Source organism: Plodia interpunctella, chromosome 8 (genome assembly GCF_027563975.2).
Source record: "Plodia interpunctella isolate USDA-ARS_2022_Savannah chromosome 8, ilPloInte3.2, whole genome shotgun sequence".
Classification (NCBI taxonomy): Eukaryota; Metazoa; Arthropoda; class Insecta; order Lepidoptera; family Pyralidae; genus Plodia; species Plodia interpunctella.
Genome location: NC_071301.1, coordinates 260216 through 288097, shown reverse-complemented (window position 1 = coordinate 288097; position 27882 = coordinate 260216). Strand labels below are relative to the sequence as shown.

Below are 27882 nucleotides of genomic sequence, written 5' to 3'. Positions count from 1 at the left end.
TTTCTTTTAATATAAATAAAACTACACTTATTGAGCAACTTTTTTTAATAAAATTTTAACTATGATATAATATAAATACAATAGAATACATTACGAGCATTTATTATGTCTCGGGCGCGGGCGTGCGGTGACCGTATCCAAATATTAATAGCAAATTAAAACTGCGTGACGCGTCGCTTATCAGCCCGTCCTCGTCACACCTTAGTTGCGAAAGAGACAGACAAATCTTCTATTTCTGTCACACGCGAGGTGTGCGACCGAGACGGGCTGAATATACATCGTAACAAGTGTAACGCGGAGGTCACCGTTAAAACGAAACGGCCAACGCACCGCTCCTACCTAGTAAGATGACGTTTATTACTTGACAACAAATTATCGGACTGTTCGCTGTCAGCTCTCGTCAGTCTAAAGTGAGGCTATAGAGGGCGCTTTAAAGGTCAGTTTCAATTGACGTCATCTTGCCTGGTGTGAGGCGCGGTGTGTTTAACATGCCGTCGCAAAATAATGAGGGTATTCCGAAAGACAAATGCATAGACAGCAGCGTTAGCTAATCAATCAATGTGCTGTTGACTGTAGCATACAAATGAAAGTACTACGTCACGCCTACGCTGGAACCCGATTTTCACCTAATCAAAACTTCATTCCACCAATTTTTAAATGTATCTTCAAAGGAAATCACAATCGAAAAAATGTATGAATGGTAAATATGGTAAATTTTATTAAAATAAAATCTATTTTCTCTAAATTAGATGAAATGAACTTCGACTGCGTTAGAATCAAGCCCCAGACATCTTGTCGAGAAAACCGTAATTGCTTCCCTATGCCCGATCACATGCATTGCATACACGTCACCGCGCGCGGGCCCGCCCGGAAGGCACAGTTCTCGTTAGCCCACATGAGGTGAACACTGAACACATACCAACGGAATCTACATCAGTTACCCGACGTCCCGATTATACAATTTGGCATCATTCAAAGGTGCAAAGTAACGTCACGTATAGACCTGTTGTAAATTTTTTAACTTTGACAATGTTATTTCAATGATTAACGAACGAATTCAGATCCTTCTCTGTATCCACTTCGCAGCAATGACTCGCCACATAAACTATCTTCAATTCATTTTGGATGACTCGAGCGTTGTCAAGAGACACCAGAAGATACAAAGCCAATCAGTTTAAAAGTAGTAAAAAGTTCAGGCCCAATTTTTATATTTAACATTAACTATGAAATGTCAATTTGAGTAATGTGATCAGACTGGATTCTCCGTCTCTTTCACTCTTAACGCTCGAGACAGAGACGACGAGCGCAGTTTCAAGCCTGCTTGCCTTGTACAATCTTCACGTTTCTCAGTGTACCTCGTAACTTCAACGAGAAAACATTAACATAATTTATCGTCTAACACAATGTCCATATTATCATAAGTCTAACTAAGAACCTCGTTGTACAGTGGGCCGCACAACTAGCGCAACAATGTTAGCACTTTCACCCAATGTAAAATAGTAAAATTATTGAACACAAACATAGAAATTTAATTTGAGGGTTTCAACAGTGCTAATAAAAATCACGCTTGATCTGTAGCCGAATGTACGAATGGCAGAGTCCAATACTAATTTGATCTTTACAAGCCAAAGCGTAAAGCTTAAAGTGGCACTGGACTGGCAGCTTCACTGTACGAGGTAGAACACAAAGCAATCACCATCACGAGTAAGCCGCACACTTAGAATCTACCACCGATATAAAATGTTATAATTTATTAGTACTGTCGACAAATGTAAATGGGCATACAGACTATATCCCAATAGTTTATTATTATCAGGATTCCTCGTGTTTCTCTTCCAAACAAAAAGTATATATTACATAATTATTACATAATTGTTATTTAAAATAACTGGTATTGCACATAAGCGCAGTATATATATATGATACGGTATAGCATTTTATGCGTCTCCTAAATAATTAGAACTTTGTATCTGTATACCTCTTCAAATTTATCAGCAGTACTGTTACAGTGCGATCAAACAATCTATATTTTTACAAAAAAATATATTAATAAAATGAATGAAACAAACAGACAGTGAGCGTAAACTGAAGACAATGGGGGGAGATCACTGAGACTACATACATACCCTCTTAGTGAAACGTCCAACTTAGTATTGTAAACAAAATACGTTAATCAACAGTAAAGTCTCAAATTCACGTTCAACCAATCTCATCAAATTGGCTAAAAGGTAGCAATAAAGAAAAAGTATAATTTTAAAAATTAATTAATTTGAAAATTTAATAACCAATTTATTTCATAAGAAACAAAAGATGAACACATTCTACACGTCGCAGGAACACGTATGTGCGACAGAGATGAACAACTCTACAATCTCTTGCGCACGCGTGTCTAGGGAAAGTTATATAACCATCTTGAGACCAATCTATACGTGGTTAATTACCAATATACACTGAATTAATATTTTCAGTTACGTTTGAATGTTGTACGTTTCTCTAGAAGGGCTGAAGAATCTTCTAAAGATGAAAATCAGGACGGTTGTAGTGAATGTGAGATGTCACAAAACACGTCACGCGCTGACAACTCTGCACGCATAAACACACAAAATGCCATGGTAGAAACAAGACATGCGTAAGAAATACGATAAAGATTTTTTAATTAACATTTTTTTTTTTAGTTAAAAGGGAATATTTCGTAATATTAAAAAGTAAAAATTGACAATCTGACATTTCGCGTGTCTCATCATTATGCGCTTAATTTGTCGAGGCGCTCGTCCACTGATAGGTATAATATTTCGCTACACACTTGCCTAATTAAAAAGTGAGTAAATATGTACACGACTATTTGGTACGAACTTGTACGGTTATAGGAAACGCTGGTTGTACATACACATGGAACCATCAGCAAACCGGACTACTTATAAGCTTTTATTACCACAATTTTATGTATGAATGAAAATACACGAACTTCCCAAAATGAACATATTAAAGCTATAAAACTTTTTGGTAAAATATATTTCAACCGACTGTAAATCACGCATTTTCATTCAAATTATTTCAACAGAAGCTTAACCTTAGTCCACTTTTGCTAATGGGCGGTTTATTAAAATTTATATTTACACATCCTTGGAGCACAACAGACGAAAACGAATAATTGCACTAGTGTTACACTTACACACGTAATACTAACAAGTATAATACCACAATTTTAGGAAGACACTCATCGATAACGTTGCTATTGCGGTTTAGTAATAATATATAGGACGTCCGCTGCGTTACGCGTATTCGCCCATCTCATTCATCGTAACATGTTACGCGAGCAAGAGGGAGATTCTCATTTCTGTCGCACTATGTGAGACTGAATACGCGTCACGCAGCGGTCGCCAATGATCAGCGTAGTCAACGTCTTCCTAAAAACGGAATCGCTGCGATTTCGCCACTATCTACTGTTGTAATTACGTTTTTCACAAGATACAAGATTTTGTTACTTCTACACGAGACGTGCCTTAAGGAAAATGACTTTAAGCCTTAAAATTTGCAATAATTTTAGAATATCCCTCCGCAAGGAACCAGCCCTCGATTCTATAGGGAAATAAAGGTTTCCACACACACGCCAATCACACATCGAAACACACATTACAAGTAGCACCTTTCGGTTGACACCGCGACTACATCATACCAAACTATTCCATTCTTTACGTTTTCTTGGATACGTCAAAGTACGTAAATTCCATCCATTTTTTTATATCTCTTAACGTTCCAATCGACACTCAACGGAAAATGGCGGCAAAAGAAAACCTGTTACAGTGAACTAGCAAAATATTCGACTTATGTGTTATAAAGAATTGATTGCAGAATAAATATCGTCGCGGCGGGTATGATCAGCCGCGGAGTCATCATCTCACATCACAATCCAAACACAAACAAGCAACAACGTTAAGTATAATCCCCCTCCCGGTTCCACGTTTCAAATTTCCAAGCCGCATCATGATTTAGTCATGGAAATGACTAAATCTATATTAAGCGCGGCCAAAAACAAATCTGACATCCGCTGCGTGACGAAGTCGAAGCAAGTAGTGACCGAATCAAAATAAAGCGCGACAGAAATGGACCTTACACTCATCTCTTGCGCACGTAGGGTGACTGAATACCTTATCTATACGACAACACATCACACAGCGGACGCCCCAACGCCGGCTCCTCACTGTCAACGAACTCCGAGAGCTGCCGCCGCCAGTGAACGTACGTTGCATATAGTTTGTTTGTGAGGTTTTAATATCGCAAGGAAAAACAGCAATGTACGTTGAAACCGCCGAGTTTGCCGATATTGTGGAGCCGGCATAAGATACCATAACACATTAGGGAATCCAGCTAAAATATAAACGAGGATTTGACGAGGCGTTAGTACATGTCTCACAAGCACTACGATATGAATACAATATGTTTAGGACAAAATGTTTTTACAATATGTTGGAAATGTAGAAAATTATATTTTCTTCAGTACAACTGAGAATGTATATAATACTGATAAACATTAAATTGATTGCCTAATGGCGACACATAGCGTACGTCTTCATAATATTATATATGTTACGTTTGTTCACAAAATTAATTAATTTGAATAACAAATTCAAGAAAAACAAGCGAACAGAAATCCTTTCAACATTTAGTACCATTACAATTAAATTAATCAAATTCAAATAAAAGTACGGCTATGTTTTAAATTTACCATTTTCCCGTTGGCAACATTTATAAACGGAGGTAAATGTCGATATGACTACATTCAGTTACAACGTTACCGCAAACTAAACATATAGTTGACTTGTATATCTATATGTAAATTTTTTAACATATTACACAAAAATAATAAAACACATAAGTGGAAGTTAAACCTGTGACTACAGAAGAGGCGATTGGTTTAAATCGATATGTGTACTGATATAGGTACTACTCGATATGAGATGATATTGAGACCATGTACGCAAACCTCAACGTTACAGACAAAACCACAATTGAATGAATGAATTGAACACGTTCCATGAATACATACGATATGGGTATCATACTCTAAAATTAATCTAATTGGACTATAGCTTGCTGTATCAATTGTGCTAGTGCAGGGGAATGAGGGAATGATTGAAACCAATGAAGTGAATTGAATGAGAAATGAATGAAATAATGGTAAGCAAACGCTGATGGTATAATTAAATAATCACAAGTCATGACAGATGCCTTAAGGCGAATGGAATTAAATTTAACACCAGTGTTAGCAATAACACTCGATATGAAAGACAAGACAAGAGTCTAAAATGCACTTCAGATATTTGCGTAACTAACAAAAAAATAATATTGTAACGACCTTGTAAAGCAGCTACAAAAAAGAATTGATACAGCAAACGAGTCCGGCGACCGAGACACACAACCGATCATTTGTGAACGCAGCATCGCTATAACAGAAGGCACTTCGGCTACAAGCCGGGCTACAAACAAATAATATCACCGACGGACCGCCATCATTCAGATAAGACGCCATTTCCTTCGATATTTCGGAAATAACGCCATATTAGCCATATTATAAGGTACAGTCTGTCAAGAAAGTGATAAAAATAAACACTGGGCGATTATCGACCAATCTTGACCATTCTATTTCACATTGCAAGTTCAAAACAAATTTAGGTCGTTAAAAATCAGTTTTCTTCAATTTCTTGACCGACTTTGGTGTTCCAAACTTCATTTTGTGTTAATATTAATTATGATTCTCAACACAAAATGAAGCATTTGTTGCTTAGTTATGATGAGTCATCGCGAGCTAAAGGTTAAGTTGTATGATGCCTCGCAATATCGCCTTCTCACTCGTCACTTCACTAAATAAGTGTAAGGTTTCAGTGGACAAAACCGTCGTGAGTGAGATAGCATGACAGTATCGAGAAAGTAAAATTCAAGGAAGATACTACGAATCATCAGCTATTGTAACCCGCGATGACGTCCACAAAACCTATAAAAGCGAATATTACTGTAATTTACACTTTTGGCGCGTTCTTCCTCTCCTATTGTTATTTACAAGATTAAGACAATTTAAAATCGAGTCGCGGGTCTTCGAAATATAATACATATTTAATCTAAGTATTTTAATAAAATTTGAATATAAAACGTTAATTAGGAAATAATATCAAATATGATTGGAATAGAAGAAAACCATTGTCGATTTACATAAATCTTTGTATTCAAATTTTAACAAAGTACTATATAATCTTGCTTATACTATTTTATGATTACTTGTTCCTTTAAAAATAACGCAGCCCGCGACTCTAAGCTAGATTTACGTATAACGACCAGAAATATGTGAGGTTACACCATGAATAAACATTTCAACGCAAATAACAGAGTAAAATGTGCAGTGGCCTGGAACCTCACGTATTCCCGACGGGCAATACAATACGATCACACGTGCGTTGCTCTTGAACATCACAGTACAATTAAATTTATCTAATAAAAAAGACTTTAGCGCCACAACATTTCGGACCCAACGGAATATACTAGAACTAAAATATTTTATTACAAAACATATTTTAAAAGGATAAGTTAGAATTATTAAGTCAAAAGGTAAGGTATGTCACGATTAAAATGATCTGGTAGTACATCCACGAGGGGAGATATATTTGTGGCGCCGTTAATTATGTTGACAACCCTAACGGCTAACGTCAAGATTTTACTCTTAGCCAAGGGGACAGTCAACTGGCATATATACGAATATATTGCACTCAATACAGTGGACTTCGAGTTCTATACGCAGCAATTGTGAAATTGTTAACCTTTAATAGACAACTATCGGTACTTGGCTTAAAAAACAATTCAACAATTTCTTTTTATCAAAACGCAAATTAGTTATTGTAAAGTGATACAAGTTTTTTTTAATAACACTATCGACATTCTTGATAAACAATCGAAAATATTATGCCGTATACAACAAATGTTACATAAAGACCATTTATTAGATAAGAATAAGCTGCTGCTATGATATCACTATATTTTATATAGGCATTTATTTTTTAATCGATATTTTCAAGGTTATCATCGATAACAATCTATTCGTCTGCAATCGCCACCAACTGCGTATGGAATACGAAGCAAAAACGGCGTTGACGGCTATTAATATAAACAGCTGAACATATTATGTGAAGCTCGACGAAGTTAACAGATAAAATACTTCATTTGTACAATAAAGTTGTATAACATAGTCTTAGATTTTGGGTTGTAAAAGTCGTAGCCGACTTATGAGGTACAGCTCCCGCCCGGAGAAATAATGTTCGTTGAAAAAAGAGCTTTAGTGCGTCCTATGTAGACTTACTTTTCATTGGCAAACATTGGTTATATATGCAACTATATATGACAATTAAAGTACATCTGTAAAGGTCGCCCTTAAAGTTTATATTACAAGCGTTACTGGGTATTATCGAATGAATTATTTTTGTTTATCAACAAGGGAAAGATTGGCAAAAAACGTGTTCCTGAGCTGAGGTGTATTTATATGGAATGAAACACACAGCCACTTTCTACCAGCAGGAAACAACAAAAACGTATTACATGAAACAAAGTTGCTTCACTGTGTCTGCGCCCGCCCGCGTCTACGCATGCGTAGATGTTTCAAACTACGCAATGGATCTTGAGGCGGGTTTTTTAATATATTTTTTTGTGAATAATGAAGACGCTTATTGTGTGTGATTTCTTATGATTACCCGAGCGAAGGCGGGACGGGCGGCTAGTAGTTGATATACCGAATAACGCTCGCTCACAATTACTCATTTGTTGAAATAGGATTTGTTTCTGTGTTTGATTTGATAGACCATAAAATAGTACAGTAGTAAGGGGGCACATACCGTCTCACAAGCGACGTGATAACACAATATAATTTCAACAATTCATTTAAAAAATCACAGTTGTAATAACACAGTTGCCAATATAACTAGGCATGCAATTATATGCTGTCTGAGCGATATATTGAATGATTTTTATTTTTTCATATACAGTATCAAAGTCTGCTACAAAATTGGTTACATATAGTATATTTAGAGGTAATTTTGATTACAAAGTTAGTCATAAAATTGCACTAAGCTCGATGATAAAATTTTATAATAAAATGACATAAAAATCGGTACTTTATATTCATAATTAATTTGTAGTGATTGCTAATGAAATACAAATATTTTAGGGGTAGATTCGATCGATTATTCTGAAAACTTTTCCCAACTTTCAATTCTAAAAATTTTATCGAAATCAGAACGATTTTAAAATATGTGTTGTGTATTTATTTTGTAATGTCATGAAATACAGTAATTAGTACATTCACAACAGCCAACGAATTAAATAACGCGTATAACACAATCATAAATTTGGTGTTATATTTTCAAGGATACAGAGACATTAGTCTCTGTCTACCCCGGTGGGAAATAGGATGTAAGGTTGTTTCCTAAATATAAATATGATGAAAATGTGTGGTAGTAGTGTGAATCCGATATGGCAATAGAACAATGTAGTTTGTCTAGGCCAGCCAGGGCGGGAACCGCGCCCATCAGCTGTCGCTGGATCCGCAATCCGCGCTGGATCCGCAATCCGCGCTGGATCCGCAATCCGCGCTGGATCCGCAATCCGCGCTGGATCTGCAATTCGCGCTGGATTCACAATCCGCGCTGGATCCGCTGCCCGCGCCAGATCCGCAATTCGCGCTGGATTCGCAATCCGCGCTGGATCCGCTACCCGCGCCAGATCCGCAATTCGCGCTGGATTCGCAATCCGCGCTGGATCCGCTACCCGCGCCAGATCCGGAATTCGCGCTGGATTCTCTATCCGCGGTGGCTCCGCTCTCAGTATTGTCCGCGCTACACGAACTATTATCGCCCGTTATTGTGTTGGGTTCTGGAAATTAAATGTAAAATGTCAAAGAGGAACCTTTTTGTGCAAGACACAGGCTAATCGTAGACTCGCCTAGGTGTCTTTTAGCACTACTATAGGTTCACTAATAAATAGAAGTAAGAAAATGCACAGATTTTCAGAGTCCAGGATTTATTGTCTATGTATAGTTATAGCTATATTCTTAGTCTATGCACTATTCTATTTATAAACTATCACTGTCTATCAATTACTGTCTATACATATACATAGTCTCTATCTGTAATTAATACGATGAACTATGCTATCACTTTTAATAATCACTGTGCACTCTCTAGGTACTGGTATCACTGCACTGTACTGTGTCTAACACTGTTTCTGATAAACTAACTGAATAAAACTGAAAACTGACTGAACACTAACTGAAAATTGATTACTGAAACTGTAACACTGTTCACTTTAACTAAACTGTTCACTGTTTCTTCTGTGCTCAAATAAAACTGAATGTTTATCACTGAAATTGATGAAAACTAATTACTATAACTGAAAACTGTATTCACTGTTTACTGGAACTAATTATTTCTTCTGTACTCCACTGTTTCCAAGAGACTGTAGACTGGAACTGGTAAAATAAAAAACTGTCCTGTCGAAGGACTCGGAGATTCTCATATACCCAGACAACAACGAGCAATTTCCTGTTGGTACACTGTAGAAGATTCCAGTAAGAACTTTTTAGAATAAAATCGAACTTATAGCGGAAGATGTTTGCCTGGTACTGTAAGAATGAAACGGCGTAAAGGATGTATTTACTTCTCTTTCGCACCTATTGCAAAATGGGCGTTTCTAGAATGTTGGCTATTGTTCTGTGTGAGTGTGCGGAAGGAAGGCTTGTAATTGTTTCTGGAGCATTCGATTATTCCTGTCTCGTTCCTTCTTGCTGCGATCTATATATTGCCTTCTGTTTTCTTTTGTTGTAGTAGTTCTAGATTTTTCGGCCATCTTTGCATCCGTTATACTAGGAGTATAGAAGTTCATTGAATGTTCATTGATGTAAGCTTTCTCTGTCTGTTATATATCCGTCTTTGTCTATTACTTTACGATTTACTTCGCTATTTACTATGAATTTTGCGGTCATCTTCACCAGGAATACAGAAGTTCATTGAATTTTTATTGATGTAGTCTTTCCCTGTCTGTTACATTGGAATGTATTACGCTACTCACTATGAACTTATGCAATCCGCTTGTGTGTGTTAACGTACTATTTTATTTTTTATTAATGAATTATTTTTTATTTATGAATAAAGAGTTGTCGCATACACTTTTAATTTATAATATAGAGAAATGAAACGATTTGTTTACGAAAAGCAGACATGTTTAATCGTCAATGTCATCTTGGAGTGATATAATTGAACACTTCAAAGGTATTTTTTAAAATCGCATCATCCTTTATAGATTTATTGGTACCATGAATGAATTTTTATTTACTTTTGAACATGGTAAAAAATAAAATATAAAAAGAAATAAAACGTATAAGTAGAGTACAATACGACTTACTTCTATTACTACTGCTGTAGAGTAGGTCACTTATTAGTATAGAAATTATTCAGTTTCAAAAGGATTTAAGACTTTACTATATTTGAATTACCATTGAAATATTAAAGAATCACCGTCTCTAGCGGCAATACGCTGACGTCTTTTGGTTTATAGATACATGTTGCCAGTCAAGTTGATACAGCCCTTTCATTTTTTTCAGTCAATAAAAACAAACTAAACCGTAGACAATATAGCTAAGTGGGGTGGTGGCATATTTTTATACAATCCTATCTCATATTAGGTTGTTTTGAAAAATATAGTCAACATTGTTTATATACAGAAACAATAATGTGACAAGAATCCACTGACCTGCACCGACAGTCTCCCTGGCGGCCGCGGGCGGGGCATCTGCTTTGGGACTCGTCGCTTCAGAATTTGGTCCAATATTTTCTTCGAGATTTGTCGCAATATTGGTTTCAATATTTTGTCCAGCGATAGCGACATTCTCGTCTGTCCCCATGTTAGTTCCAACAAGATGGTGGTCCTGCGGCTGCGCGGAGGACAGCAGCGCGGCGAGCTGCAGCGCGCGCAGCAGATCCCCGGCCAGGCGTGAGCTCGTCGCTGTCGGTGTCAGCCAGCGCACACACACACACACACACACACCAATCAACAAAACTATTATACGAGGGGAGGTCAAAAAGTTCGCGGAATAAGGGGGAAGCGGGTTGAAATTAAACACCAAACTATTTTTCCTTTTCAATATATTCTCCCTTAACTGTAATACATTTTTCAGATCTCTCAAATAACTTATTTATACCATCGAAAAAAAATGATTTATCTTTGGTGTCAAAATAGGACGAAATTGCCGACTTCACTTCTTCATCGTCGCCAAATTTCTTTCCACGCAGCTCTTTTTTCATTTTTGGAAATAGATAATAGTCACTGGGTGCCAGGTCTGGACTGTAGGGTGGGTGGTTCAATTGTTCGAAGCCGCATCGGTGAATGGCAGCCGTCGCAACATGGCACGTGTGAACGGGTGCGTTGTCGTGCAGAAGGAGCACACCTTTTGACAACTTTCCTCATCTTTTTTCCTTAATAGCTTCTTTTAATCTTTCCAGTAAAGAAGCGTAGTACTGTCCCGTTATAGTCACACCACGTTCTTTGTAATCGATCAATAAAATGCCTTCTGTATCCCAAAAGACAGTCGCCATGATCTTGCCAGCCGATTGTGTCACTTTGTACTTCTTTGGAGGAGGTGTGCCTTTTTTAAAACTGACAAGAACACTCGACACGTTCACGTTTTTGAAGTGGCGTGAGCATTCTCGGAACCCATCTTGCACTGACCTTAGTCATGCCAAGATGATCATGTAGAATATTCAAAATACTGGTTTCGGATACTCCAATCATTGCTGCAGGCTGCTTCTTCTTCAACCGGGCATCTTCCAATACAAGTTTTTCTACTTTTTCGACGATTTCCGAAGTGGTGGCCTCAATTGGCCGTCCGGAGCGTGGGTCATCTTCAATGGACTCTCTTCCTTGTTTGAAAAGACCATGCCACTTGTAAACCATCGTTTTTCCAGGGGCAGAGTCCCCGTAAACAGCCAACAGCTCTTGAAAAATAATCTGAGCGGATTTTCCTAGCTTGGTAAGGAACTTAATAACGGCGCGGTGTTCAATTTTCTCCATACTGGCTGATTTCTTCCCGATTCAATTGTTTACAGGTCGATAACACAAAAGTTAATGACCCGATTACGTTCAAACTTGATATATATACTCTTAATGAGGTGCTCAACTAGTAACTACCTGGACGAGTGAACCTACCCCCACCAACCCCTCCATTCCGCGAACTTATTGACCTCCCCTCGTATATATCGAACCCAGGACGTTCAGACGTTCTGTCGTGTCATTCCCGTCCAAATCGAAACTACACAATATTTTCCACACCAAGCGATTAAAGAATAAAAACTTATTGTACAACAACGTCTCCAAAGAGAATTGAAGTCAGGCAGGTGAGCGATATAATCACATAAACAAATCTTCAACTTAATGATATATTATATTTATAACACCCACATTTATTAATAATTATTGACGTCTTTGAAAAACCACAGCGAAATTTACTGCGCCGCGTCATCTTCACCGGCACTTTAAAAGTAAATTTTTGAATAACTTTTGTCGTCAACATGTAATTTATATATTCATAAGTAAATTGAGAAATGAACTTACAATATGAATGGCAATAAACACTTATTGAATTTGAGGAGTGTATTATATTCTATAGCATACAACGAGAATGAGACACAAACAAAACATGTGAGTTACCGTCATCATCGTCGTCAGCGGCCGGCGGCCACAGCGCCGGCCGCTGCTGCTCCGCCAGCGCCGCGCTCGAGGGCTCCGGTGCTGACAGTTTACATTCAAATTAAGTTTCAAATTTATCTAAGGTATAACATTCTCGTTTCAAAATTCTAGATACCATATTTTGAAACCCCTAATCCAGGACGAAGTCGGAACGGACTGATTGCTAGATTCGTATCTTAATTGCATTTTTATTATTCGAAGTAAGGATAGAATTTCTGGAACCGTATATATTCTAATTATTATTATTCTGGAAATAAAAACGCCCAGTGATTCAATTATGAAACATTTTATAATTAAATGTTTCGTATACATACATACTAGTGAACTCGAATCGTTAATCAGAGTGCAGGTTTCCTCGCGATGTTGTGCTTCGCCTGAAGCACGTGGTGGTCTATGAGAATTACTAAAATATAAGTCAAATTAGTATACTCCTCAGACACGAGTAAGATTCGAACCTGGAACCTTTCGATCAAAAACCACTTTACCGCTTAAAAATAAAAGTAACAATAAAAACTAGCTAGATATAAGCTAAGAAGCTGACCTTGTTGGTGAGTGTCGGCGAAGGGGTCGACGGGCGTCGCAGCCGCCAACGCTTCAAACTGCGCCCACGGCGCCTCCTCCGCGCCCGCCTCCGCCTCCGCCCCCGCCTCCGCCCCCGCCTGCTCCCACGGCACTGTGGACACGAGTAGTGGTGTTCTTAACGGCTATATTTTCATAGCGCGTTTTATAGAATACGCTAATTTTTTTATAAAAAAGCGCGCTATAAAAACTAATGAATATGAACGGAATCGCGATTCCGAAGCGCGCCCGTTATATTTATTTCTGCCGTTATTTCATATTCTGATAAATAAATAATCTAAATAAATTATAATAATTTTTAACAACATAACGATTCCTAATTCCCGACGTGTACAGACAATTTAGACGTGTTGGGTTAATATAACGTTTTCAAAGAGAATAATTATTTGATGGCTTCTTTTTGGTTCATTGTATTATGTTGCTACTATAATGAACTTCCCTTCATACTTTGCAAGCTTAGGACTGTCTAGAATTTTGATATCTTTGGTATTCATGTTATATTTGATCAAAATTATATAGAAGCGGTTATTAAAATTATAGAAATCGTCCTCAGTCAGAGATTAACAATTGTTCATTTTGTTATAAACAACGAGGGCTCGTCATATATATATATATAGCTACATATATATATAATAGGACAAATCACACAGATTGAGCTAGCCCCAAAGTAAGTTCGAGACTTGTGTTATGGGATACTAACTCAACGATATTTTATAACAAATACATATATAGATAAACATCCAAGACCCGGTATTTGCACAAACACAACATTCATAACTGGAATCGTTCATTAATTACATTATATATACACTATTGACATTATTTAAAATGTAGAATCGCGCGCGAAATCTAGCGTCTTCCGCCACACGCACGTTAAACGGGCAGAGCTAGAGGTCGACTGATTCCTTTAACGCCGCAAGGTAAGTCCGAGCATACAGCGCACACAGGTCAACGACCGCGGCTTCGTTATAATGTAGCTTCATACGAATACATTTTTAGCAGGCGCTATACGTTGCGAGGAAACAGCGCGCTGTTTTTATATGTTATATTGACCAGCACTGGACACGAGCATTATGCATCACGCACAGCCATGTTTACGACCTAGGAAAGTAGGAACTAAACAGTGACTCCTTGATAATTTGGTGTGACACGCCTGTTGGAGCGGCACCGGTTGGTCGCTGAGCGCGCGAACAATAAACACCTTCGGTGAGAGAACGGTGTCTTGCCTGATACCTCGCTTGATTAATCAATTACCGGACGATTTAAAGAACAATCTTACTTCTAAAAATATTAAGTTTAAACTAATCTAATCTTTTAAATAATATAAATTTATTGTTTCGAAAATGATATACTATGTTTTTTTTTCTTGTCAATGTCTTGTCGATGCTGTGTCTTGTTGTGTAGTTGCCCAGCATTCGCATATTTTCAAATATTTGTTTATTGCTTTGGTCATAAATTAATATTGTTTATATTAATGATAATAGATATAGTTCTAGCCTTAAGATACTGTATATGCTTGATGAAACTCGTCCATGCAGTGCGCCACAAACCTCGGGGTTTCGAAGTGTAATGTATTGTCACGCGCAAATAATCCTTGTAATACGATATAATAAATAAATAAATAAATAAATAGCAACATTTTAGTTTACTTTCTTTTGTCTATGGCTCATTTTATCTATTGTTTGCTCCACCTCTCTAAGAGAATATACACGTAGTTTCGACAGCTCCGAATCATTTATTTACTGAGCGTACGTTATTCATATACAATAACTTACACCATGTGTTATCTTCAGACTGGTTTTCATCCTCGTGCTCCGCGGCTGCGTCGCCCGCCGGCCCGTCCTCCCACGCGCTGGAAGATTTCAAATTAAATTTAAATAACACCATATTTTTTTTGTCCCTTTTTTTTTATTATTTTATATTAAATTAGAAAGATAGTTGGAGTGACACAGACTATATTCTGCCGCGGCTGCAGCGATGGAAAACAAATTGTGAATTCTAGAAACTAACTAGGGATCAATACTGTATTCATGAGTTTCTTTCGGCTTTTCTTCTCAGCAGTGGTCGTTCCGAAATACTAGTAGATACAGCTTTGAATATTTTTGTAAACATCGAATATGACTTGAAAACATGTCTATGAAGGGAATCCCATCCCACTAATATTATAAACATACAAACTTATCTGTATGTATATTATGTACTCTTGATCATCCAAATTTACAAAATAACTACCTGCACCCCGGGGCTTCGCTTCCGTGGGAATTTCGGGATAAAATACCCTATGTGTTATTCCAGGTTATATTCTACCCTTGTATCAAATTTCATAAAAATCCGTCCAGTCCGTCCTTGCACACACACACACACACACACACATCCATACATAACTATAATAAATAAAAGATCACAAACTCGTGATCGTAGCGCCGGCGCTGGCGGTCGCCGCTCTCCCAGAACGCGCTCACCGACCTCTGCACCTGGAACCAAGCAGTCATACAAACTTCCAACAAACGCTGACAAAATCTACCAGCCAAATTACAACATTTCCATACAACTTTCCGGCCCATCTCATGCAAAACTCCAAGGTGAAAGACAAAAGATATTATTAGCGCTCTGTCCCGTTTCTTTTGTGTTTCTCATGCGTGTACTCCTGTGCTTATAGCACAAGAAAACACTCGTACACGTTTATAGTCCTCTCTTACTTTTAACCGACTGTATCTACCCAAAATTAGGAGATATCTGTGATCATGAAAGGAAATTCTATTTTTGACTGAATTCTATATTTAAATATTATTTTCACTATATTTATTATCAGATATAGATACAAATTCACGTTTTTGTCGCTTACGAGGTAGACCGAGCCTAAGGGTTGCGAAACTCGAAAGCTACGTATAGCTATATATGAAGAATATCCAAATCCTTTCATTGACAATAATATAAATATCCTCACAGTCCACTGTATGTGTTCTTCGTGCAATAAAGAATTTACGAACATTATAAAAGTGAAAGTGCGTTTGTTTGCCCATGTTTCGCGTCAAAATGGATGACTGGTTTTAGATCATTGGTTTGGAGATAGTTGGAGAGCAGGACAGTTATATAGGCTACTTTCGCTGCGAGCGAAGGCACGGGCAAAAACTAGTATGGTAATAAAAGATCATACATATTGAATTGCGGGCCAGTTGGAACTTTCATCGTCATCTTCCACCGGGTCCGTGCCCGCGCCCAGCATGTGGAGCTGGAATGAGACAAAACCATATACACGTCTCTCTCTCATTTGAGTATGTTGCCAGCTCCATTGTAGGCTGGGGCGCCCCAATATATACCCGAGATACGCTTATAATCCATTTTTAAATTTTCCCAGCTTGGCTTTACCCTTTTTCAATGCGTTTTATACCTTAGTTGTCTCTTGCGACATTCATATATGGAATACGTATTTAAGTATATCACCACACAAAAACTTAATAATAAGCTTTATAAATTTCGAAAAATTCGATCTATCGAAAGATACAGTCTTTCTCTCATATCACGCTCTGCTCGTCTGTCTAAATTTCACCTGATTTGGTCTAGCAGATTCGGAGAAAATCGACCATGACAGACGGACGAACAGACAGACAGACACACGAGTAATCCTATAAGGGGTTCCGTTATTTTATTTTTTTTTTGTTACGGAACCCTAAAAAATACTTGTAAAGAAAAGCTAGTAAGAATAAAACCGTTACTGGTATACCTCGCTGAGCCCGTCCGCAGCGTCCGCCAGCTCCTCCACGCGCTGCGGCAGGCTGAAGCTGCGGTCCTCCATCTGCACAACAGGGGCTCTTAGCAACAGGTGCTCATCGACTATTTCACTACATACAAAAAATTACAAAGGTATCTAACAATTTACTAGGTACCTTTTTTGTTCTGATTAAAGTACCTATATTAGGCAAGCTTTTTGACTGCAAAATTGTGACGTCACCAAATTTTCTCAAACTTTCAACATCAAACTTTCTCGTTCGTTTCTACTGTTATTATATTGTCATAATGTTTTCTTCTAATAATGTGGCTCTGACATGATTGAATGTATTTATTCTTTTAAGATGAATTATGCATGTCTCGAATATATATTATGTACACAATATTTCAACACAATGTATATTATTTGGATATAAATAAACGAATGAAAATGTTACAGGAATAAACTGTAACACTGTTTTTATAGTATCAAGATGTTTTTGATTAAACATGTGTACAAATGTTAATATCAGTTACAGACAATAAAGTATACATTTGAATTATTCTATTTATTTAAATATGTACTGCACCCATGAAAAAAAAAAGGTTTTCAATTCGTCGATTTTTTAAATGTATATTATTACTCTAACGCGAAGGCGGCTGGACCGATTTGAAATTTGTTTGTTTGAAGTAAAAAAAGTACTTATATATAAATGTTACAGTAAAACTCGCTACAACTGAAATGATGCGATAAATTATGCTATTTGCTATATTAGTCCACACTCAACCAGACAACTGCTAATTAATTACACTCAAACTACAGTGGATGTATTCTATAACACTTACTTCGTACTCTGGAGCGATATAGTTAGTATTGTCGGCCATATTGTCTACCTAGAGACAAGAAATTGCCATTAAGATGTAAATTCAGTTAAATGACTATATTGGTAAAATGTTTTACTCATGTATTTTTATTTTAAAACTACCATAATTATTATTTTTTTATTTTACTTTTTAAAGATGAAATAGATAAATTGTAAACTCACCTCGTATATGTTCTCTGACGGATAGAAACCACCCTGAAAATAACATTTCAAGTTTTAAAATATTTCATCACCGAATTTGAAAATTTTGATCTACTTGCATGTGTAATCAGGTTATATAGCTACTACAGAGGAACTAATTTCTTCGGTGTGGTGTGAGTGTCGCTACTGTTGAAAGATTTTGGCAAGAAATTTACTTTCGAAAATCTTCAATGTTGATCATCCTGATAAGTATTTGTACACCATACATAACTATAACCCCGCGTTACATCGCATGTGATGGCTACATGATGAAATTAGTCGTTCACACGTCAACGTAAAGAAACTATTATTGTTTATTAAACTATATTTCCAGAAAACACATATAGAGGCAAACGAGTGCTGACGAGGTTTGATGGAACAAACATCTCAACCCGTGGACACCAGCTCCCGACGCGGGTATTCGTTTCAATGTTTTGCCGACACAACGTAATATTATACAATAGAGCAAGCAAAGTGTTTGATATCAATAAATGATGTATATCATTCTATATTAAATAAAGAATTTAGAATTAGAATTTGGAGGCACGCGGTCCCGATAGCGCCTGGTAGTTAGTTAGTGGAGACAGTGGTCACCAGCGGCGCGGCCATCTGCTGCACGCGCTGCAGCAGCGCGCCGGCCAGCGCGCGCCAGCGCTGCAGCGCCGGCGGCGGCGGCGGCGCCAGCTCCAGCGCGCGCCCGACCTGCTCCAGCATCAGCGTCACGTGGCCCATGTACGCGGCGCGCGGATTCCTGCAAGTCTCAGTGTCAGTCAGTCAATACATACTGCATACTCGCATCGGGTGGAGCGCGGGGGCGCAAATATATTTAAAGTGACGCTCGGGTGCGTGTTAGCAACGCTACGACTCACTTTTTGCTCTCGTTTTCCTCGTAGACATCCATCAGCCGCGTCAGCAGGTCGCACTCCAACAACAACTGAAAACATCCACATATTATTTACGTTTATACGACACCTGCTCTGAAATAATCAAATTCCATGTCGAGTCCAACAAAAACAGACTTACAAAATAAATTTATATATAAAAAATGGTAAGCCCTTCTGGCATAATAGGGACCAACACTGTTTGAATGAGTTTCTTTCGGCATTTCTTCTCAGCAGTGGTCGTTCCGAAATGCTAGTAGTTTGTAGCTTTGGTAAACATCATTTAATTTAGATTATGACGTGAAAAAGTGCCTGTGAAGGCCTAATTTCTGAATAAATGATTTGATTTTGATTTTGATTTTGATTTTACGAAAATACATTGTTCCCTTGAAAGTTATATAAATTTTAACCCAGTCCAAATAAATATGAACAACGCTGCATACAAACGTTATTTGTTTTTCCTCAATATTGAAGCACCAACGCTTGCAACAATAAGAAAAACCGGGAATCGACCTCTCAAACTAGTCAAATCAGAGATAGTCGAAAAAAAAATATATATATATTACTAAATGTTGCCCGGGGCTTCGCTCCCGTGCGAATTTTGAGATAAAACATAGCCTATAGCAATCTTGGATAATGTACCTTTCAAATGGTGAAAAAGCCTCAAACATACAAACTCACAAACGCTTACCTCTTTATAATGGTTACATATTATAAAACAAAGTCCTGTCCGCGTCTGTCTGTCTGTTCGCGATAAACTCAATAAATAGTGTGATTCCTAAGGAAGGTAGGTTTAGGTGTATAATTTATTATATTTTTACCCGAGCGAAGCCGGGACGGGCTACTAGTAATAGTATAGATATACATTTTTCACAAATTCTATATCCTAGAGCTCGTATGACAGATCTTGTGCCGTCACAATTTTGAAACAAAACATATGTAATCGCGTAATTAATAAAACTATATATTTAATCATTTAATTGTTAACCCAGTCCAATAGACAATTTTCCCCAATAACATAAGAGACAAACACACTCACATGTTTGGCGTACTGCGTGCGGTATATCCTGTTCTGCAGCGCGTGCTTGACCATAGTGTACACTGAGCCGTGCAGGAAGTTGTTGTGCGGGTACTGGAACATCATGTCTATGAGCACGCCCGGAGTGCCTGGCGAATTCAAAAAATATATTGTTAGTAACAGCAATGCCAGAACATAATTCCTATACATTTAATAAACAATGCGCATGCATAATGATCAAATGCACTTTTTATCACGTAACAAAAACGTTACTCGTCTCCTCTCCTTTGTTCCCTCAATAGCAATCGCGCTGTTAACACTCCGGTGCCGATATAAGGTGAGTAGGAGAGCGATACAAACCATGTCTACTTGTTAGATTATATAGTCGGCAATTCAAAACTTTAATAGACGAGTTATTATCACTTTTTCAAGTATTTTTGATATAGCAGGAAGCTCTGATATTGGACTATAATTTGTGATATCATTTCTATCACCACTCTTATAAACCGGAAACTTTACTTTTATTATTTTACTTGCTCTTGCCCGTGGCTTCGCCCTCATCTTTCGGTTTCTAAGTAATATATCGCGATGAAACCTAAACAAGATTTTAAGTTAGACCATCCGCTAAACAACTAAGTAAACTACATCAAATGCCATCCGGTCGTTTTTGCGTTTTGCGCGAACAGACCACATCCACATACAGTTTTATTATATGTATAGATTTATTTTTGTGTTTCTAGATAAATCCGTTTAACATGGGAAAAGAACTAGGGGCAGGCCGAAGAAGAGGTGGATTGAGTGCGTCAGGCAGGATGTGGCTATAAAGGAAGTAACAGATCGGTTGACATCAGACAGGGAGAAATTGACACTGGTATGCTGTGCCGACGCCACGTCGAGCGGGATAAGTGTAGGCCGATGATGATTGTGTGGTTCACTAAGAATGTCAATGGCGCGAGCGGAGCTGTAGATAACAAATAAAGCAAAAACAGTGTTGCCTCTGAACCGAGAGGTCCCGGGTTCGATCCCCGGTGGAAAATGTTTTTTTTTTCTGATTGGCCCGGGTCTTGGATGTTTATCTATATATGTATTTGTTATAAAATATAGTAACGTTGAGTTAGTAATAAATATATTGATTGTTAATACCGAGTGCGCGCAGCGCGTTGCAGACCTCCTCGCCCTCAGCGCGCGCCAGCTGCGCCACGAGCGCCGCCAGCTGCAGCCGCGCCCAGCCCACGCCCGCGCGGGTGCCCCGAGGGTCCTGCACATGTTATATTGCCTTCAACTGTGCGACTGCTTTCCGGAGGTTATACTTTCGGGGTAAAAAATACCCCGTACATTTAAGACTCGAAAACAAGACTTTTCAAACCTATTAAAAACCAAAACCACTTCTATTACAAATATGTTAATTACTAATTCTAGGAAATTTCTTCGTCTCAATAGTTATCTGAGAAAACATTTAGATCAAAATAGATATTTGTGTGTTATATCAAAAAAAAAAACTGTATTTTGTAATTTGCCCTTCAGGGTCATTTTCGAAGCTCAAGATATTATCAAAATAAGTAACAAACTTGAGCAGGAAAAATAAAACAACTGTTAATAATTATCGAAATCTATAAAGTCTTCACGTTTATCTGTCTCGTGGCTCCTGGGAGAAAAATAACACTGAAAAACAGTAGACAAGGCCAATTAAATAATTTTGAACAAAACAACAACAAGTGCTAGCGACAACACAATACCTGCAGCAGCGCCTGATGCAGCAGAGGCAGGTGTGGAGCAATAGCCAGTTCCACTGACGATCGCTCCACCTCCACCTCGTCTGTGCTTGGTAGGATCGGGTCCTGTGGATATTATCCATACTAATATTATAAAGAGAAAAAAAATGTATTTATGTTTTTTTGTGTATGTAATGAATAAACTCAAAAACTACTGAGCCGATTTCGGTGAAATTCGGCACAGAGATAGGCGAAACCTTCCGGAGTGACATAGGCTACTTTTTATTATGGTTCTACCCGAGAGAAGCCGAGGCGAGCCGCTAGTCACATATAAAATTGTACCATCTCAAATCTAACTAAACAATTTTTAAGCATTTGGGCGTACGTACTTTCGGATTACAATTTAGATTAGCTCCAGCTTAATCGAAATTCTAAGATCTGTTGTGTATGCTATTAAATAAATAAAAGTTACATGTATCGTATTAGTTCAGTTTCGTTGGATGTGCAAAGGGCGGGAGGGCAGCTCTCCGTTTAGCTGCGATAATGAGCCGTTGGGAGCTAAGTGAAAAGCTGTAACTTTTGGAAAAAAAATAATACAGAGACTCACGTCTTTCATGTTTAATGACAACTCCGGCCGGCGGCCGTTACGCCTTTATGCCGGCTCCACACTGTCGCCGAACTCAAGACACACGTCGACTGCGAGCCAAGCAGCAACACAGTACCTGGTGCAACAGCGCCAGCAGCAGCAGCAGCAGCACAGTACCTGGTGCAGCAGCGCCAGCAGCAGCAGCAGCAGCAGCACAGTACCTGGTGCAGCAGCGCCAGCAGCAGCAGCAGCAGCAGCAGCACAGTACCTGGTGCAGCAGCGCCAGCAGCAGCAGCAGCAGCAGCACAGTACCTGGTGCAGCAGCGCCAGCAGCAGCAGCAGCAGCAGCACAGTACCTGGTGCAGCAGCGCCAGCAGCAGCAGCAGCAGCAGCACAGTACCTGGTGCAGCAGCGCCAGCAGCAGCAGCAGCAGCAGCACAGTACCTGGTGCAGCAGCGCCAGCAGCAGCCGCGCGCCGCTGCGCACAGCGAAGGCGCGCGCGCGCGGCCGCGACGTGAACATGGCCTGCAGCAGCTGCCGCACCGCCGGCTCACTCTGCAGCCGGCTCACCTGCGCCGGCACGACAACCACGGCTAAAGATATTATGGAGTTACGCAGGGACGTCCCCTTGGACCTATACATTATCGACAAATCCTAACTAATATTATAAATGCGAAAACAAACTTATTGTTACCTCTTCCCGCTCTATCTTCTAAACCGATCTTCTTGAAATTTTGCATACATGTAATTTGAAGTATGGAGAAGGAAATAGGGTACCTTTCATCCCGGAAAAATAAAACGCGGGCGAAGCTGCGGGCAGAAGCTCGTATAGAAAAATTACTATCTATTTTTATAATTTTACTATTATTTGACAAATATTCTTACTTTTCCATTTTGTACATCGTCTTAGTAATCAGATTTCATAATATTAATTATTTCACACTAACTATTTTTAAGCTACTTTTATTATTAACATTGAAAACCTATTATCGATAACATTTATATAAATCCCGTTATAACGATAACGAATTACTGATGAATCTCCTTGATATAAATAAACTAACGAGCGTCTCCTGCGTGCGCGTGCGCGCGTCGCCGCAAGCGATGACGTCACACAGCAGCGCGGCCGCGTTGGCCGACGCCGCCGCCTGCAGCCGCGCCGATGTCTCCTCTGTTTCATTTTCTGCACATTTAAGATGAAAAATTATTACATATACACTTATTCTGTATTCCATGTACGAGGCGACTAAGGGAAACTTTGCAGCTAATAAGCAACTATCATCACGACATCATAACCTTAAATTAATGACAAAGAAACAGCTGTCATTCCACCCCTGTGCTCTTGTCCAAGTTAGAATCGTCAATTTATTGAGATGTACCTAAGCTATATTTATGTTATACAATCCGCTTCGATGGCATTTTAGTTGCAAATAAACAATCATTGAGATCGCACGTAATTCTTACTTAAAATAATCCCCACAACGAACAGTCAACCTTATCGACATCAACACTCTAATACTCTAAGATGGTAAAATTTTAATGCAACATTGGAATGGCATCGAAACGCCAAAAAGAAGGAAGCCCCGAATGAGCTGCAGTTATATGCATGATGAAACAAGCGAGTATGAGTGTATGTGTGTATGTATGTATGTATGTATGACCTGTGTGCTGCGTGTGGTTGTGGTCGCCGTCCTCGGGCAGGTAGGCGCCGCACACCACCTGGATGAGGCTCTCCAGCAACTGGTGCTCCTCGAACCACTGCAAACGTTTTCTACATTATTATGACATGAAAAAATAATAGAAACAAGCGGAATTCATAATTTTTCCATTTCATTATTTAAATGTAGTTTAAAATAGTGTGACATGGCATATCCTTACATATTATAAAATAAAGTGTTTTGTCTGTCTGTATACCGGACTAGACAAGAAGAAATCTGTATCGACGGGATAAACCCAAAAATACCGGTTCGATTTTTGTACGCTTTTCATCAATAGATAGTTTCAATGTTTCCTGAGGAAGGTTCAAGTGTATAACTTATTATTGTTTTGCCCGAGCGAAGTCGGGACGCGCCGCTAGTAGCATAATATAAGAATGTCAACAACAACTGTCCGCAACGAGATGTCTCCGGCACTCAGTTATCACTCGATTTGTTTGTCACGTTTCAGAACGTAAACATAAACAATACATTTTTCAAGGTCATAATATTGTTTATACATGGAGACAAGTAACTTTTGTATAGAAAACAAGTTTTTTATAAAAATGACATATTAGAGATATTGTGGCGTTTAACGCTTGACAAAAAACCCATGTCCATGCTGTAAGCCATTACGGAGTTCCCTCGTTGGGAACCAATTCCAGATGAAACCATCAGGTCATGCTTATCACATATCGCATTGTCATAAAAACGAAAGCGACATGTGAAATTTCAACTTTTTAGACATTCTAGAAGGGAAGTAAAAATCTAACAGACAGTCAAGCAAACATCGGGACTAAATAAAAGCTTTCAAAAATAAAACACTTCAACCATAAATACCTAGTAATAAATATCCACTCAAAGACTCTCACTGACCTTGTATCGTAGGTTGATGGATACAAACGCAGAAACGGACACAACACACACACAGGGCCATCAAAGAATAGGTTGCGAATTACTGGGTTATTGACTAAATATTATATTAAATGTCGGTCTTCGATAGGAGATGGCCACAACTGACGAAGAATAGAAGTGATTGAAAACAGAAAGGGGAGGCTTTTGACCAGCGGTGGGATGTCATAAATAAAATATTTTAAAAAATATATAAAATAATACTTCTCAGCGTCCTTACATATTATAAAACAAAGTCCTCTGCCTGTCTGTTTATCTCTCTGTTCGCGATAAACTCAAAAAGTACAGCACCGATTTTCATACGGTTTTTACCAATAGATAGTGTGGTTCCTAAGGAAGGAAGCCGGGACGGGCCGCTAGTAAAATATAAAAGTACATATATAAATATAATGACGCCCGTGTGAGTCCCATGTAAGTAGGTAGAGACAAAGGATTTCTACTGACCACGATCCTGACAAATCTCCCTCTTCCTCCATACTCATCTCTCACTCCATGCATGCTCCTAATAGATCCCTTCCAAAGGAAATCCGCAAACTGGTTGCAATATGTTTTGTGGGATATTTATATGAATTGACTAACCTCCATGACGATCTTGTTAAAGAGGTCGTCGAGTCTGATCAGGTACTTGAAGGTGTCGGCGATGGCGGAGGTGGCCATGTGCCGCAGCAGGTTGGGCAGGAAGTCGCGCCGCGACTTGAAGAAGTCCAGCACGCGCAGGCACACGATGTGGTACAGGTACCAGTCCTGGAGATTTACTTATTGTTACAAAAATGACATTTTGACATAAGCTGTTATTGTCGTCAGTGAGATTTTGTTGCATTTAATGGATCAAATTCAAATCATTTGTTCAGAAATTAGACCTTCACAGGCACTAAATTAAATAGTTATTTCTCACAAGCTACAATCTACTACATCACAATAAAACCAGGTCCATGCTGTAAACTGTAGAGGAATCCCCCCATCCAAAGAAATTTCTAGTCTGTAAGACAATAATGTAGGCGAACTTGCAAAATTTCATGACAGTCATAAAATCACAACCAATTTTCAAAAAGTTTTTATTGTTTTTAATATGTGGCTTTGATGTGTCGCAGTTGAGAATGAAAACTGGAACACGTTAGTATGAGAGAACCAAGATGTCACCTGTTTGGTGCTTCGCTCGAGCAGCATCTCGACAGTCTTGCTGAAGTAGGAGGCCAGCAGCGGGTTGAGCGGTGGCGGCTTGGAGATGAAGTCGCAGAGCCGGTTCATCTGTGTTACGTCCATCGACAGCTTGTCGCTCAGTGTGGAGAGGTCACTTGTGAGCACCTGCACAATCACATGCAATATACTTATTTTGAATAACTTTCAACATATAGGTACTACATATTGCACTGGGCCTTGATCCATGGGAATTTTGAGATAAAATATAGCCTATTTCAATCTTGGATAATGCACCTTTCTAATGGTGAACAACGACACAGACACATACCTTTTTATAATAATAGTATAGATGAAAGAAATTTATATTCGAATACCTCGCATGCAATGTTAGCTAGTCTGTACTGAGCGGTGAGCTCAACATTCTGCGGCGGCTCCTCTGTGATCAGTGTGATCAGCTCCGCGAGGATGTCTGGACGGGTCAGGCTGCAATATACAGGTTGAATTTCAAAAAACATATTCTTTATACATTTGCAATCTTTTCTAGACACATTGAATAATATTTTTTTCTTACAAAATCTTGCAAGGTTTACTGTCATAATCATAGTAAGGAAACATGAACATTAGCTAATTGTTAAGTTCATTAGTGTATTAAAAACTTCTGCTAGTTAGAGGTAGTTGATAAACTCATGAATGAAGTACCAAAACAAATGCATTATAGGGCAAAATCCTCATTGGGTTGCTGATCCCTGAAAAGATTTATTAGTTTGTGATTCTATTGCTCTGAGTTTTCTCACACAACATAATGTCATAACAAAAGTAACTAACAGAATTTGTTCCAATTACTATATCTTGCAAATCTAGAGATAAGATTGTGGCTTATAGCAATCATCAGGTAGTTATTTACTTTCATGTTAACACCTTGGAGGACAAGACAATAAATGTTATATTGTAATAACTGCTATTAGCAGTCCTGTGTTTATTGAAACTTACTTTTTTCTATTCCTTACCATTTTACTACATAAACATGAAATAAAAGCCAGCCCTATAAAAATTATAATTATAAAAATAAAATTATAGAATGTCGACAATAATAGTGATTGAGCAAAAATCTTTAAAAGAAGTAAGCAAACACTAACATTTTGGACAACAAAAACAAGTGGCAATAGTTATCTCAATAATCATAATGATTGTAATAAAACGAGACATTTCCTTGCTTGCTACAGATTAGCTTACGCCCTTAGCACGATAAACAAGCCAATTCTATCGCAAATCACAGCATGAATCATAGTTTTATGATACCATGCATTGTTATTCTCATACTAGCAGTAGACAAAATTGCACAAAACTCCGGCGTCATGAGACTCTGTCCGGGTGTCTGGATACTTACAATTGCATGAGATTTTTATTATCCGCCTTGCATTCCTGCAGGATGTCATCCGCCTCCAAAACTTGACTCAAAGTCACATTCTGCAACAAATCCAAATTGCTACAATAAAATCATCACTCATTAAACACCTTCGCACATTCCTACACCGTCTCGAGTCTAGATAGTTACCAATAAAAACGAAATTACAGAAATAAAATAACAGTTCAACCCCTTATAACCACCAATTCCACAACAAAATACGCACCTCTTCCTTGAGAAGAAAATTTAACTCCCTTACTACGATATAGTTACCGCTCCAAAACATAATTAAAATTAATAAGTACTAGATGTTATATTAAACTAAATCCATAGAAAAATTGTTATTTTTCAAGATTTTTTAGCGTTTCTCCGATAAATGCAACGATCAGTTTTCTTTCTTTTTTGA

The 27882-nt window shown here is 38.3% G+C and overlaps 1 protein-coding gene across 5 annotated transcripts; it reads right to left on the bottom strand.

Annotated features, from left to right (window-relative positions):
* Positions 1 to 30: 30 nt before the first annotated feature.
* Positions 31 to 27882, bottom strand: fmt (fiery mountain). Of its 5 annotated transcripts, XM_053748619.1 has the most exons (23): positions 27703 to 27882; positions 27459 to 27538; positions 26446 to 26554; positions 26072 to 26236; positions 25511 to 25675; positions 23987 to 24083; positions 23390 to 23508; positions 22770 to 22895; positions 21764 to 21865; positions 21171 to 21285; positions 20049 to 20176; positions 18998 to 19062; positions 18723 to 18879; positions 18111 to 18143; positions 17911 to 17958; positions 17081 to 17152; positions 16514 to 16588; positions 15766 to 15830; positions 15132 to 15208; positions 13319 to 13450; positions 12739 to 12819; positions 10786 to 11037; positions 31 to 8910 (listed from the first exon to the last, which is right to left on the bottom strand). In XM_053748619.1, exons 1-23 carry the CDS (start codon positions 27760 to 27762, stop codon positions 8567 to 8569), a joined length of 2667 nt encoding a protein of 888 aa, XP_053604594.1. In that variant the 5' UTR covers positions 27763 to 27882; the 3' UTR covers positions 31 to 8566. The 5 variants fall into 5 exon arrangements, with proteins under 5 accessions (XP_053604594.1, XP_053604598.1, XP_053604596.1 ...); XM_053748623.1 differs by lacking the exon at positions 12739 to 12819; XM_053748621.1 differs by lacking the exon at positions 16514 to 16588.

What these genes read in the sequence shown, in the direction of transcription:
- fmt (XM_053748619.1), bottom strand. Translation starts at nt 27,762, where the DNA reads ATGTTTTGGAGCGGTAACTATATCGTAGTAAGGGAGTTAAATTTTCTT. An exon ending in AGCAGATGGCCGCGCCGCTG is followed by an intron (nt 18,144 to 18,722) that starts GTGACCACTGTC and finishes TGTTATTTTCAG; the next exon opens with GGTGGTTTCTATCCGTCAGA. An exon ending in CGTCAGAGAACATATACGAG is followed by an intron (nt 17,959 to 18,110) that starts GTGAGTTTACAA and finishes TCTTGTCTCTAG; the next exon opens with GTAGACAATATGGCCGACAA.